This window comes from Harpia harpyja, chromosome 21 (assembly GCF_026419915.1).
Source record: "Harpia harpyja isolate bHarHar1 chromosome 21, bHarHar1 primary haplotype, whole genome shotgun sequence".
Classification (NCBI taxonomy): Eukaryota; Metazoa; Chordata; class Aves; order Accipitriformes; family Accipitridae; genus Harpia; species Harpia harpyja.
Genome location: NC_068960.1, coordinates 11191032 through 11206817, shown reverse-complemented (window position 1 = coordinate 11206817; position 15786 = coordinate 11191032). Strand labels below are relative to the sequence as shown.

Here is a 15786-nt window from a genome sequence, read left to right as displayed (position 1 = left end):
GAGCTCTTAAGGAAGACAAACTTACCATTTGGTGTTGAGATCCAAACATAGTGTTACAAGGCACACGGCACATGCAAGAAAGGGGTAACCCTAGCTGCAATGAAAATTATGGAAATGAGACATACTCATTTCAAGTGTTCACAGAAATATACAGAGTGACACAAAAAATAGTAAACATGACAATAAAAAGCTGGATATTACATTATAAAGTAAGTTTCCTGCTAAAACTTACAATCAAATTAATAGCGGAGAAAAGAAAACACAGGAGAAACTGGAAAAAAACAACAATCAACTTTTGGTTAGCACGTCAACTGCATTCCGTTTTTCTAATGAAATACTCGTGCTCTGTACAACAGCCTAAACTCAATCCTCTTTTTCTTGGCCACGCCTGCAATTAATACATCCTATAAGAAAATGTGTGCTTTGTGCATGGGCCATGTTCCACTGGAGGTTCACAGTCACTTTACTACTGAGTAGAGAGCAATCTGCCTACTTGGATCATACAGTTCAGCTGACTACTCATGCTGGTAAGTGAAGTTCTTCCTTTGATATGGAGGCAAATTCCAGATAACTTTTGCATCACTGACATGAAGGGGAGCTGGGGAATCAAGGTCTCTTACATTTTGATCTTTACCTTGGAAGATCACTAGACAAGTGAAATGTAGTTGATCATACTCATCACTGAACAGAAGATTCAGCAAATTAAGAGAACTACAGTTACAGACTAGTTTGTTTTTACCCTTTCATTTAACAGAAATTGAATTAACATCTGATTACTCAGTTCCAACTGTCTGCTCTACGATATACACTACTTCTCAAAATCTAAGATAAAATGCTATCACTTCTAAGTTCAGTGATCACCTAATGTGGACAGGTTACCTTATAAACAAAAGATAAGGCACCACTGTTAATAGCAGGATCTACTCTGTACTCAGAAGCAAAAGGGTCCCCAAATACTGATTCTTAGCACTATTTCTTGTATCAAGAAGTTCTGGTCAGTAACTACATGCAACACTTGGCTTACCAAAGACACCAACTTACTCCAGTGAACTCTTACCACCTACTTCCCAAGTAATTTTGGCCGAGACAAGTTCCATCTATGATACCATTTTTATTTCTCTGCAGTCTACATTCTTAATCTATTGGTAGTATCTCTGCCTGCCTTCTCCCAAGACTTGAAAAACGAAGGCCCTAAGAACTTGACTCTTCATTTCGGTGCATGTTAAGTTTGAAAAATATCACTAGTGCACTATGCAGTAGTAATGTCTGTATACGGCCTCAATTAGCTTATTTAAGTCTACAAACATTCATGCAAATAAATACTTGGCAAAACCAATAAGTTTTATGACATAATTAGGAAAAACTGGGTTTCTTTAAAGTGCTGGGTGGTCAGGGTAATCTTGCTTTTCCAAAAAAGACTTTTTGAAATGGGATCAGCACAGCCTACTTCTCCCTCAACTGTTTTCCTCTTAAAAAAAAATAATGTTTATTGAAAATAAGAGTACAGGGGCATCATTCAACTAAATTTTACAATAAATCAGTGTTTGGAAATCCAGTATGTTTGGGCTCGGATCCTTTTCACCATGACCAACAGCTTATGTAAAGCGCAATGCAATCTAGAAACAATCACTCATTTAAAAAAAAAAAAGTTAGCACGTAAGATCCTTTCAGTGGAAATATTCAGACAATTTCTCTTCCTCCCACTGTATCACTGCTGCAAAACACAGACTGTAAATGCAACCTGAAAGTATTTTTTCCAGACAAATGGTTTTACTTTAAACATACGGTCCACTACAGCTACTGAGGTTACCCCCAGTATCGACTTTGCTTCCTTTGCCTATGTTTTATAATTATGTTGGAAATCACAATTAATAATGCAATACCAACACACTGTATAACATTTTTGTATTACTAGCTTGCAGATATTTGGCTGGCATCAGAGTATGGTTTCTGAGGTTTGGCTGGCATCAGAGTATGGTTTCACCTTAGACTCCCTTCCCCTCCCACCCCCTGTTGTGTTGCTGTTTAGTCACATTGCTATTGTTTCTTCCATGAGGAAAAATAAGTAAGTTTTCAAAATCAAAGTTATGCTTTTCCTAAAATCAGTGTTTTTGAGGCCAAAGCTCAGTCCTCATTCTTCAAAACGCCCCTTTTCATGCTGTGTTTCAACAGGCAGACACATCATCCTAAGTCTTAGAAACATATATAATTTTATAAACTATAAAAATCTACTATGTCCATAGAAAGGCAAAGAAGAGACGAGGATGAAGGGAATCTGCTCATGAAGAACACTGATCAAGTAAATGTGTGGAAGGAACAGGAGAGCTGCAGAGACAGCCTGCTCAGCTTGCTTGGGGATACATTTATTCAGCCAATACAGTAGCATTGGAAAAAATCTCAAAGAAGCTTTACTTCTAACAGTGGAAGTTCCAGGCAGACACATGGATCTAAAGGAAAACTTCCATTGGCCCAAACCAATTTACAAGACTACTGCCAGTACTGTACCAGACTGTACTGCAAGTACCAGTCTCCTGCAGGAAAAGGCTGAATATATTTCTAAAAATCTAAATTTCAAGTAGGCAATATGAAGCCAGGTAGGTTCTACTTGCAGCTAAAACCCCAACTGATTCACTTTACCTGATTGCAGAGAGCTTGGCCCAAGCCTGTTCTAGCTGCAGAACTAATGTATATGACAGGCTGCTTAGTATATAGCACATTAAATCCTTCTATTGTATAATCTTCATAGCGTGTGTGAATAACAAGTCGACAGATTTTTAGGAGACCTTCACGATCATCTTCATGATAATATGCTGATCCATTTTCATATCTGCAAGAAAAGCCAAGTAAACATGACCAACAAAACCAATAGTCAGTTTAGTGACTAAAATAACACTGACAGCAAAGGCGCTCACAAGAGGACAAAGAAGATGGATTAAAAAACCCTTCTATTTTCCCAGGATAAAGTAGAGTAGAAGGAGACTTGATGAGATAGGCTGAGATTAACAATGAGGGAAGCCTAATATACATTTTCATTTAGACTCAGACATAAAGTAAGAGAGAAAAAACGTCTGGGTTCCTAAGGATTGCCTTTACAGAGTTCAAAACCCTGCTTACTAAGAGCAGTGTGAAACACATGAAAGGCTTCATCTGGTTTTAATATACACGTAAATTCTGGACCGCTAATTTTAAAGAGAATGCAACCTGACATTCTTTAAGTTAAGTTAGTAAAATTGGAATGAGACACATGAAGTAAGGTGAATGGGCAGAAACTTGCAAACTGTATTATGAAATCACAAATCAAGGTATTTTCTAATACCCAAAATTACTGATGTCATTTGTATTTTAGAGAGTTTGAAAATAAGACCACAATTTAGTACAATCTATTCAGCACACAGCAAGACAGTTTTCCAGATGTTTTAAATACATGAGTTACATAAATTAAGTATATTTTTCCCCAGGAATATTTTAATGATTTTATGGCTATTTTGCCTTCAATCTGATTTATTAGGCATGTTTCCTTGGGGCTTGTGGGGGGGTGTCTGCTCCTCCCCCACCATTTTTAACCTGTTTAAGAATCAAACTCAGATCAGCATATTAACATTTATAGTCAAGAAACGGGCGCAGATTAACCAAAGAAGAGATAAGGTATGGGTGTTGTCAATTTATTAAGCAACTTGCAAGCTAGATTTTTCTTTTAGCATTTTTGTGCAACACTGTTGTGGTTTAACCCCAGCCAGCAACTAGACACCACACAGCTGCTCGCTCACTCCCCCCCTCCCAATGGGACGGGGAGGAGAATCAAAAAACAAAAACTCATGGGTTGAGAAAAGAACTATTCAATAACTGAAGTAAAATGAAATATAATAATAATAATAATAATGATGATGATGATGATGAAGAATATAATTTTTAAAAAAGAGATGAAACCCAAGAAAAGACAAGTGATGCACAATGCAATTGCTCACCCCTGACTGACCGATGCCTGAGCCGCGATCCACCCCTCCTGGCCAACTCCCCCCCGTCTATATACTGTACATGACGTTCTATGATATGGAATATCCCTTTAGCTAGTTCAGGTCAGCTGTCCTGGCAATGGTCCCTCACAGCTTCTTGAACACCTGCTTGCTGGCAGAGCATGGGAAACTAAAAAATCCTTAACTTAGGATAAGCACTACTTATCAACAACTAAAACATTAGTGTGTTATCAACATTATTCTCACACTAAATCCAAAACACACTGTACCAGCTACTAAGAAGAAAATTAACTCTATTCCAGCTGAAACCAGGACAAACATGTAAGTCAGTGCCTTGCACAATTTAAGAGTGGCATTTATCAGCAAATTTACATACAGGCCCTGAAACATCTTAGGTTATCACAGACTATCTGATGCACAAATACTGCTAAGTATTCCAGAGTTAAACTCCAGAATGACCCACATGCAAACATTTACTTCACCTTTACACAACAGTTCTGTGATCTAACATGGGCAAAGGGAAATTCCTCTAGTGTTGCTCATAGCCACATAAAATGTCAAGAAGCATGAAGCAGTTCACAGCACAGTATTTGTTTAATGCTGTTGCCTATGGGTCAAAAAAGTTTGGGGACCACAGTCCAATAGATACCCAGCATTAATCACAAAATCACAACGTTACTGAATATTTGATTCAAACCAGAAATATTTCTTTTTGTTAGCCATGCCATTTAGAAACATCACTGACACGCTCTCTATATACGCATACATTTGTCAAAATAGCGGATTATCTGCAACTTCTCAAATATCATCATTGCACAAGGTTTCAAGATCTTTAAGTCAAAGACAGATAAAAATAATCACTAAATTTATAAAATAATTCTGATAGAGGTGAGCCCATCAATGTAAGAAAAATCCTTTGTAATTCTAACAACTAAATTGGGGTTAACTTCAGTTATATTTTTACCATTTCATCTTGCACTGCGCTAAAACAAATAAATAAATAGATAAATAAATAGATAGATAAATAAGTAAATAAATCTCAGTAGCACTGGCAACATTTTCTGAAAGATACAGTATCATGAAAGGGAAAAAGCAGTTTGGTTTTTTTGCTTCAGGAAGAAAAAAAGGAATTTCTAATCAGTGAATCCCCCCTACTCCGACACCTCCCCCCAGCTGATCTCCATTCTTCTCTCATGGAACAGTTTCAGATATCTATGGTACATGATGAAACAGGCATTTATGAAATATTTCACTGTACTGTAAATTTCAGTAGTGTCACCTACCATACCTGGAAAAATAAACTAGATCCAGGAAGAGCAAAGGATAAGTTAACTGAAAACGTATTTTAAAAACAGGAAGTACCCCAAGTCTCAGCAACATAGCATATGGCTCAAGAAAGAAGAATTTAGTTAAATGTTTGACCAACCGTATGTCTGCAACTGTACTTTGGCCCTTACCTCCACCATATAGCTGTTATAAAAGGATTTTTATGGCAACCATGTTACTAATAAGTTCCTGCCATTCAAAATGCAGTCTCTTTTTTTTTTTTTTTAATTATGTGTTGTGTTTCAGACCTTTCAAAGAATATTTTTAAGTTTGTGGCACAGTGGTTTCTTTTGCTGACATCTTCAGTCCAGCCACACATTTTTAAACAGTTATCACTACCAATTCATACATAAGTTATTCACAGTGACTCACCTGAAAAGCCTGCAGAGCCAGAGAGTAGTATCAGAAAGGATCCTTGTTGTAAGTTTTCTCAGTCTTTCCCTGTCTAGCACTGATATATAAGCAGCCAAACTATGTCCCAGTAGAGCCATGTGACCCTGTTCACCAACATTTTGAAGTCTGCAAGCCAAAACAGAGTAACTGCCAACTAAATAAAAGTCATGAACATTACAGTAATTTTAGGTTTGCGTGTTTTTACTGTAGAGTGGCAGAATTTGTTGACATGCAATTTTAGCTATTTAGCAGAGCGGAGTACAGTATACCACAGTCACCTTCCTGTCATTGTGTACTACATACTAAAAAGCCAGTGCAGACAAAAGCACTTGCACTTCACTTGGCCTAGCTGCTTACAATAACACCTCAGCAAATTTTAGCCAATTAGCTCGCATGAGTTAGAACTAAGCACCTTATCTGCACTGGGACTTTAAAATGTGTTAAACACATACCTTTCTCTCCTCATGCAGAGGAAACTCGAAAGGCTTATCATTAATATCTTTAGAGGTATAGCATTCATTAGTTTGTTGGGGGTTTTTTGGTTTGTTGCAGTTTTTTTGTTTGGTTGGTTGGTTTTTTAATCTCCAAGTTGTTTTTCAGATGTTAGTTTTCAATAATCTTCTGCATATTAGTTAGCATTATTTCCATTTTACAGAAAAATGGAAACAAATTTTATTTTCTTTTTTTTTTTCTTTAAAATCTACAGGGAGAGATGGTAAAAAAAAAATATCGGTATTCAAAGCTCTATAAGACTTTCAGACTTAAAACAACCTTCAGAAAGTAGAAAACAAAATGAGCTATCACATCATAAACAATTCCCTTGTATAATTCAATTTAGTAATTAGAAATGAAAGCTTTAAAATTTTAAGAAAGCCAAGCCTAATGCATTATTCTGGTTCACTGTATAAGTTTCCTTTAAAAAGTTACACAGTTGCACAGTATCTTTACCCTTTAAAACACTTAAATGTATAAGTTCTATAATAATCAGAATATAACAAAATCAGATATCTTCCACATACAATAATTCATATTGGCTTTACCGGTAGGCCTGTGAAGTTTCCTCTTCCTCCTCTCCATGCATTAGGTTCTGAACTAACTGAAGTATGCTCACCATATCCTGGCCACTGGCATACCAAGGTGGGGAAAACAAGTGTCATACCGAAGGAAAAAAAAAAAAAAAAAAAAGGTAAGTACCAGCATCCAACAAAGAGGCCATCTGGGACACTGCATGGTAAGACATGAAGACAACACTGCACTTTTACAGAATGCTGAGTATAGCAACAAAAATGGTTCCTTGCTCTCAGAAAAACAAATCACGAAGACAACGTTGCTGAATCAATTAATTCAAAACCCTACTTAATTATAGTAGGACACTTCAATAAGTATGAACTCAGACCCACATAAAAACAAATCTACTGAAATCTGAAAATTTGGACTGAAAAGTTTGACTTGACAACATTTAATTGCTTATTGCTACATAGCAAAGGAAGGTTATAGCCAAGGATCCAAATTTCTCTTCACATGATCCAGCTTTGTCTCACAAACTCAGCACATCTGTTAAACTACCACCTACAAATATTAGTTTCTGGCAAACAAAAGCTACATTAGACTTCTGACATGATGCACTCTAACACGGTAAAACTGGAAAAGACCCACAACACTTCAATTTGTATAATTCCAACTAAAATTTACAGTAGTATAAGAACTTACACTCTGACAGTTGAAATTGCTTATTATTCTTAAAAAAGCTAATTCAGTGTCTCCACTCAAAACCAAGTTTAGCTTATGTACGCAAAAGACTTAAATAGATTTTGCAATACTTTCTGAAGTGCTAGTTTGGGCTCCTGCAGGATCATCTTCCAAGGAGGCTACAACCAATTTAACTCTTAGTTTTCAGGTACAATGATCTTACCTGCCTTATGCACAAGAGCACCATATAATTTTTTAAGACAGCTGTGCTAAAAAGGTAGGGGGAGGGTGTTTTGGTTTGGGTTTTTTTTTTTTCAGGTTTTCTACTTTATCAGTCTCAGTTTGGTTTTTTTTATCTGGGTGTTTCAATGAATCTTTATTCTATAGCACAAGTTTATATTTGCTTTAAGTCTCAATCACAGCTGTAGGCACCAATACTTTATTAAATTCCAACAGTTCAAAATTTCAGTCACCCAGGACAAGTAATCTTTTTTTTCTTTTACCTATGTGAGTACGGAAGTAGTTGGTATGAGGATAATCTCCCCCCCCCCCCCCCGCGCCTACATGAGTATGGAAAAGGTTGCTAAATGTTCATGTTTGCATTAATACAGAAATTGCTTGGAAAACAAACATGTTACATGTATTTTACAGATTCTGAAAAGTAAAGAGCATTATCTAGTTATCACCTACCTGCCTTGGAGTGGTCCAGGAATATCCTTCCGTGCATACTTCTTTTCATTTTCTTCCTCTGCTTTTCTAAGTTAGAGACACAAGAATAAACTATGTATTTAGTTTATGTTTTATAACATCAAATATGTAGTTGACTTTGACTTGCAGAAATACATACTGACATGTTTGCAATCTATTTAACTGACAACATTTTCATAAGTAAATCAGATGAGACCAACACAAAAGTTTAGCTCAGACTGAACTAAAGAGCTCCTAAGTTTTGGGTTTTTAGTCCTTTAACAGAAAATGTCAAACTTACAGAAGAGTCTCATATATATAGGAATTAAAAGTTACTTGCACAGCAATAAGAAAAAAAAAAATCTAACATCTCTGAAAAAACAGACTTGCTGGACTTGTTCTGAATACTACAGAATATGCATCAAAATATGTACATTCATTTTAAAAATCCCATCATTTGAGAAACAATGGTGATTTGTATAGGTGTAAGCTTCAGAAAGACAATATGGACTTAAACTACTATGAAAATGAGTTCTTTCCTGCTTAATGACAGCAACATTAATAATCCTCCCCTTAGCACAAACAGCTATTGTTTTTGTAGTTGTTATCCTTTGCACATACCTTTGATTGTCTTCTAGCATCTTCATTGCTTCATTCAGATTCTTTCCCATTTCTGCTAGAGTAGGGTCAACCATCTTTCAGGGAAAAAGATAACAACTTTTAAGAAAAGACCAAAAAACATTTATCTTACTAAACATTTATCTTACTACTGTCCCCACAACATCCTCAATACAAATTCATGCATCAGTCAGATTCTTTTAATTAGTCTGTGTGTACTCATCTAAAAATAACAATATGTTGAATATCCTGAACTCAAAATAGACAAAATGAGAACATACTACTAACCTAAAATAACCCAAAGAAAACTCAATTGTGATGTGGATTGATAGATCCAATTTTTTTCTCCACGAGGAAAGTAATAACTTTTTCTGATGAATAATAAAAGAAAGAGCATCAGAAGGCAAGAAGGATTTGAGAAACGCAAGGTGTTCAAGTGCTCATTATAATGCTTTAGCTAAAAAATTAAGTCTGTGCCACTTTAGCCCAACTGAATGATGTTTTTCTTTTTCATAACCATTCTACACCAGCAATAAAACTTCAACTATTCCCTTAAATGTAAAAATTCACATGCAGTCTTATCCAAAATTGAAGAAAAACACAAAAAAAACCCAAATCAAAAACCTGTTAAGGGACACCCTAATCTTTCTACAGAGTATGGGAAACAAAAAATACAATCACAAGTCTTTCAGTGGCAAATCTCATTTAGAAATTATCCTTTTACTTCACCTGAGAACTCATGTTTCTCCACCAAAAAATCCATTACCATATCCTCAGTTACGTTGACTCGACAGTCAACTCTCATGGTGTACAGACTCTCATTAAAAATCCCAACAACTAGCCCCTCTGCCATAATAGCAACAGAGGGAAAAAAAACCAACACCAAAAACCAACATACCCCCCCCCCCCCCAAACAACCCACCACCAAATGAGAGAGCGATCAGTGGATAAGTACAACACTATTCTTACAAGAACGTTACCTTCTAGAAAATAAGTTGTTTGGGAAGCTAAACACTGAAAAATTTGACGAATGCAGGTTTTTTGGTCCTTGAGCATTTTTATGCAAATTCAGGGGAAATTTGCATAAATTGACAGTTCATTCTTTTTTTTTTTTTAGATTGCCAGTTCAACTAAGAGGTATTAAACTTGCACTTCAACTAAGGGGTATTCAAACATGTTCAAATAATTCCTAGAAGAGGTTAAAAAAGCCAACATTTCTTACCTAGGAAACACAAGAAGATACCGTTCAAGACTGTTCTAGCAAAGGCAGAAATAAAATGGCAGTCTTCCCTGCTATTTCCCCATTCAGGTTTCCCTGTCAAACTTTTACAATGGTAGTTTTCAAAACACATGAGAAAATGCCTAATTCAAATACTCTTGTAAATCTATTTTTTCCTATTTGTGGTACCTTTAAACCAATTTTTAATCTTAACTTACTGGAGAGATGCCCTTTAACTAGACAAAAGAGTAAAACTGACCTGCAGCAGGCAGCTTAAGAAAGACTGACATGCAGAAAAGGCTCATCTTCCAGCAGTTGCAACCCTCTAGCTACACAAAACAGGTCAAAAATTCCAATTTCACTGCTGAAACCAGGTAACAACAGACACTTGTTAAAGCGCCTGTCAGGATGGAAGAGCTTTAAAAATCATTGAACTTATTCCCCGTGAACCAGTGACAAGTTCAAAGACAAGTAAGTAGTATTTTCCAAAGAACTGCTTTTGCTTTGAAGGAATCTCTTTTACGAGCTTTAAGCCAAGAAGCCTGGCAGAAGCTTGTGACACTGACACAAGAGATCTGGACAGGAACATTTATCCATTTAAGGATTAGATGCCATCTAGTAGCTTCCAGAGAATGTGAAAGGTATCATCTGGCAGAGTCTGATTTACCTATAGTGATCGATACTAAACTGTATTTGAAAAATAAATATACCCCAATATGAAGGTAGAAGGTAACACCACTGACAAGACCCATCACATTAGACAGCAAAAAACCCTAAGATACTCACTCAGGTGACCCTGTTACAGAGTCTCTTCTCCCTTCCTCTGCTTCCCAAAAGTACCGTTAAGCAGAACCTCCATAAATTCAACATCAACCCTTTTTCAAAAGATAGGCCCACATACCAAAACCTATAGTAGTTAACCCTCTAGACTGCTAAGGTTGGAGGGATGCTGGGGGTGGGGGGGTGGTTGTTTAAAAAAAAAAAAAATCTCCAAAACAAGTTTAAATATTAAACTTATACTATCCACACTGCAGGGATATAATACCTTGTCTGCTACAGTATTTGAGAAACAGTAATCCTAAAGGCCTGCACACACTTTCCATCACTGCTGATGGAAACACATGCATGCAACTGTTGCACACGTGCAACACAGGCAAATACCTTTGCTCATGCAGATGCAGACACAAAAGCAAATTCAATCACAGAAGGTAGTGGGATTAATTTACATGAGGATTTTACACTATTTTTATCCAGAGGACTGAACAAGAAAAGAAAAAAAATTAAGTTGAGAGTTACCATATGTTCAAAGACTATTTTTACAAAAATATTGAGAGATTTAACTCATATTATAGCAAGTGGTAGGTGGCTGAAAGAATCAGTAGCCAAGCATGGTTACACTGGATCAAACCAAGATTGATAGCTCTCTGTATTCTGTTGCTTTAGAAGTGGCCAGTAACAAATGTTTGGGGGAAGAACAAAAGAACAGTGGAAGTATTCAGTAATATTTTCCCACAAGGACTCCCAGCATTTAGCAATAAATGTTTTTTTTTTTTACACTTCTGGATTCTACAACATTCACTGGCTATGAGGGCCACAACTTAATTAAGCACTGAGTGAAAAAGCAGTACAAATACAAAAAGTTCAAGACCTCATCACAGAGATCAAAAAAATATACATATACTGCAAGCATTTGATACTCAGAATACAATATACATAGCTAGAAGAAAAATTTAACTATGATCACTGGCAATATTTCCATACATTTTCAGTGGTTTCCAGAGTTGCACCACGCTGAAGAAACTCTGAAAAGAAATCTTACTTAAAAAAAAAAAAAATAAATAAAATCAGCATTGCTCCTGGGAGCCTTTAACAGAATGGTTGACTAGACATAATTTACTGATTGTGACTCTCTCCCATACTTTAATTCAGGTTGCTGTAAAACATGATCACTGGTTGGAAGGCAGCTATTTGTTTGAACCTTCCTCAGCATCACATGCAAATATTCAAACAGATCTGTCGTAGATGAGGACACAAGATGTAGAGGCATTACAAAAAGAGCTCTGAGCTGCTTTTTTTTGTTACTAACACAAAATTCACCTGGTGGAATTACATAAGATGTTAAAACCTGCACATGCTTACTTTGTGACTCATCGTGTCTCACTTACTAGTAATTACACATGCATTAAACACTTCTGCCAATAAGCTGGCAGAATAAATATATAAAATACAGTTTTAAAAGTCCTAAGAAGTTACACTAAGCTTCATAAAATGCTAAGAAATCCAGAAAGTATTTGAATTCTGATGTGGGTTTAATTGGAAAATGAATCCCTTCTGATTTTTTCCAATTGCTAAGTGGATATGCAGCAACTTATTTTCTCTTTTGCATTATGGGAAGCAAAAGAAAACCTTTTACTGCTGTGTACTGAATTTTATATATGCTTCCTCCTCTGCTCACATTAGTAAGGGCATGGAGGTGGGAAGCAGAAGACTATCTACTTATTTTAAGCAGCAACTTAAAATTCTTAAAATTCTACTCATTTAAGAAAAATAGGTGTGGCAAAGTTGCAGCAATGAACCACTCAGTTAAGAAAGGTTTCTGAACACACTTTGATAACATGCTGTAATAAAGTAGTACATTGCTTTAGTTTTGTCTGTAAATGAGAGCAAGTGTGTACAAAATCAAATCAGTAATAGAATACTTTTTTCATGTTCTTGAACTGTTTTTAAAAAGACTGGTGGATGAGTTCTTGAATACTACCTCCTCAACCACAGGACAACACACTTTTTGAGAGGGTTAAAAAGGCTGCATTAAATACTGTATTAGCCTTAGTTTCTGCACTCAGTCCTTCCCCTGGTATCACAGGATCTGACACGGATCACAGTTAGGTGATCCTTTGACCAGAGGAGTTAAAAGACGTGCAGTGTCTTTTCAAGCTCTAAGGCGGCACCGGCCACGGCTTCTTCCTTCAAGGTGTGCATTCAGCACCCTGACACCTCCTGCCTCCTTAAGCCCTTCAAAGTCCCTGACATTCACTACGTACTTCGACTTCTATCATTGTTGCCTTCAAAATGTGTTAATCCAATTCATTAAGGTTAACTTGCCATAGGTTTGATTTACGTTTACTTCCCTATTTTGTACCTAATCTGTTACTATTTTTTTTAAGCACTTTGAACTGTAAACTGTTCCCGGTTTTACAGGCAATATGTCAAACCTTTGAGTCACTTGGCAACTGGGGAAGGATAGGGGGCCATTCTCCAGTTGTGATAAGACTGAACATTAATTACAAATTCAAAAAGGAGAATGTTGCTTCATATACCAATGTTTTACAATCTTGATTTTGCACTTCCATAGGCTGTACTCCTAATGTAAGAAAGGGATGATTTTTAAACAGCCTACATAAATTATTGTGTGTCAAAGAAACTCACAGGTGTAGCTCATGACATATGAGAAGTATGCCTCATTTTCCCACTACATTATTATATTTGCCTAGAAGAAAGTTTTACCATCAAAAACCAAAAACTGTTCTCAACAGTAAATTAATCTTAAACAATATCAATATTCTTCAGCCAAAAGAATACTGTGTTTATTCTCCAGGCTAAGAGAAGTTTTAGATAACAAATAAAAAAAGCGGCTACTTCATGACTGTTAGGGTTGAATGAAAATGGCACTGTATCACCACAAGGGTTCTGCTTATAGGTATTTGCTTTTTTTAATCTTTATCACTTCCCTGACATGCAGCAGGATTTGCATGCAGGTCTGCTGTCACTAGTTTTCCCTAAAGTTACCAGGATGTTGTGGTAATTAACACAGTAACAGAAGACAAAAGTCACAGGCTAAGCAAGAAACCAAAACAGGTTTTTTGTGTTTAGGGAAAACACTTCTGTAGAGACAGCAAGAAGTTTTGGTCACTTCTATCAAAATATAAATGGAGGGGCTGGGGAAATCATAGATCTTTTAGCCAAACTTCTGAAATTTAGCACAGGCTTCCAGAAGAACTCAAATTTGAAGCTTACCCCCAAAAAGATTTCTTGATTTCAGATACAATTCATTCTAATTACACCACTTATAACACACAATTTTAATACATAAAAAAACCCCAAAACATTTGTCTGATAAAACAAAGATAATTTGCAAAATCAAACTCTGAGATTGTTCGTGTACACACCTGTGTATCAGATTCTACAACGATTTTCCTCGCAATCCTATTGAGCAATGTTTTCAATTCTCAGGAAGTTTCTCATCTGCTAAAAAAATCTTTTTTCCATTTGCAAGAACCTAATGACTGTAGTCATTCAATGTCACCATGCATTACAGCTAATTAGGTAATTCTACCAAAACGCTGCCTTTGTTATGAAAAATACAAAATTTTGATGAATTTTAATACAAGTTAAAAAGTACTTATCACCGACACCCCAAGAAGCTACATGTATAAACACATAAGGAGGAGAGAATCCACGGTTCAAATAAAAGACAGTCTCAGATGTATTATGATAAAGCTTAAATAAGCACGAGATAAGTGGACACACATTCCCTGAGGATAAACATATCCCAACTTGGATGAATTTCAAATTCATTTAGGGAGAGGGCTTCTTATATATCATGCTCAAGACTAGATAAAGGGCAGATTGTACAGATTTACAACAATCTTAACCAGAGTCTATTTCAGGAGGGCACTAACTGCTAAGTGGCTAGAAGACAATAATTGTATGGTGACATGTTATTATACAGAGGACTACAGCTTTTATCATACATGTGGAAAAAAGCCATGATAAACAAGAGAGGAAGTAAAACAAATGATAACTCTTTATAGACATCTATTTGCATATATTGAAAAATTAGTCATGTAAGTTTTTACAGGGCCCTCACCATTATAGACTGCTCCTTACATCGAGAATACAAATAACAAAAACATGGACTTTTATTCTGTTAAGAAATTTAGGTATTTAATTCTTACACAGTATTTTTATTGCTTCTTATGATGACGTAGTCCAACAAAGTTTATAAGGACTTTGTTAGTACTACAGGACAGACACTTGCCCTGTACTAGTGTGCTTTCTTTAAATAATTGCATATTCTACCATTATTCTGCTTGAGTCCAGTTGATAAAGACCTTATTTCAAACTAATATATTCAATTGTTACTTAAGTAATTAAAACTTTCCAGAACGAGCAGCAGTCACTGTAACTTTTGTCAGCACTAGTAGAGAACTTAAGCTTTTAAAGCCTACCAAATACTCTTTAACATTGTATTCCTCATATGGATTGTAATATATCAAACCACTCTGCTACCAACTTGTTAACCACATCAGAAAGATACTTCCTGAATTTCCTTACTATTCATTTTACTAGAGCACATCCCATTCAAACTTCTCTAGACAATTCCAAAGATTACATAAAACCGAACATGCTGCATATAGTAAATGATGCAAAGGGGAAGGATGCATTAACATCTGTTAAGCACATAAATTAATTCAAATGTATACTGTCCTCAAAGACATACAACAACGGTGATAAGGTATGTTTGAGCAGCCATTCCATCCTCACTTCTAGGGCAGGTCTTCTGAAGCACAGCAGGTGACATGAAAGCCAGCAGAAGTGTGGCAGGTCCCAGGTTACTCTACCAGATTCTGACTGACTCACAGTGACAAAAGCAAATTAAGTTTTGTCATTCACTTACGGTATTACAGAATCAATATTTGCCTCGTACAGTACACTGGACAGAAGAGAGCAAACACAAGGCAGCAAACACCTCCAGTATAAAATGGGACAAAAAAGTCAAACAATATTTTCTCTACTATCCTGCTGAAGGCTAACATTCCCAGGAAATAAGCTCCATCTTCTTTTTAAGAAAACAAACAAAAAAACCCTCTCCTAAAGCAT

The 15786-nt window shown here is 36.1% G+C and overlaps 1 protein-coding gene across 1 annotated transcript in view; it reads right to left on the bottom strand.

Annotated features, from left to right (window-relative positions):
* Nucleotides 1-15786, bottom strand: part of PDXDC1 (pyridoxal dependent decarboxylase domain containing 1) — a 34254-nt gene that overhangs the window by 17886 nt on the left and 582 nt on the right. Inside the window, exons 2-7 of the mRNA XM_052773264.1 lie at nucleotides 8691-8764; nucleotides 8073-8138; nucleotides 6734-6817; nucleotides 5673-5819; nucleotides 2638-2827; nucleotides 26-94 (exon numbers count right to left, since the gene is read on the bottom strand). Of these exons, the coding sequence (XP_052629224.1) occupies nucleotides 26-94; nucleotides 2638-2827; nucleotides 5673-5819; nucleotides 6734-6817; nucleotides 8073-8138; nucleotides 8691-8764 (630 nt within the window). The remainder of the gene's footprint in view (nucleotides 1-25; nucleotides 95-2637; nucleotides 2828-5672; nucleotides 5820-6733; nucleotides 6818-8072; nucleotides 8139-8690; nucleotides 8765-15786) is intronic.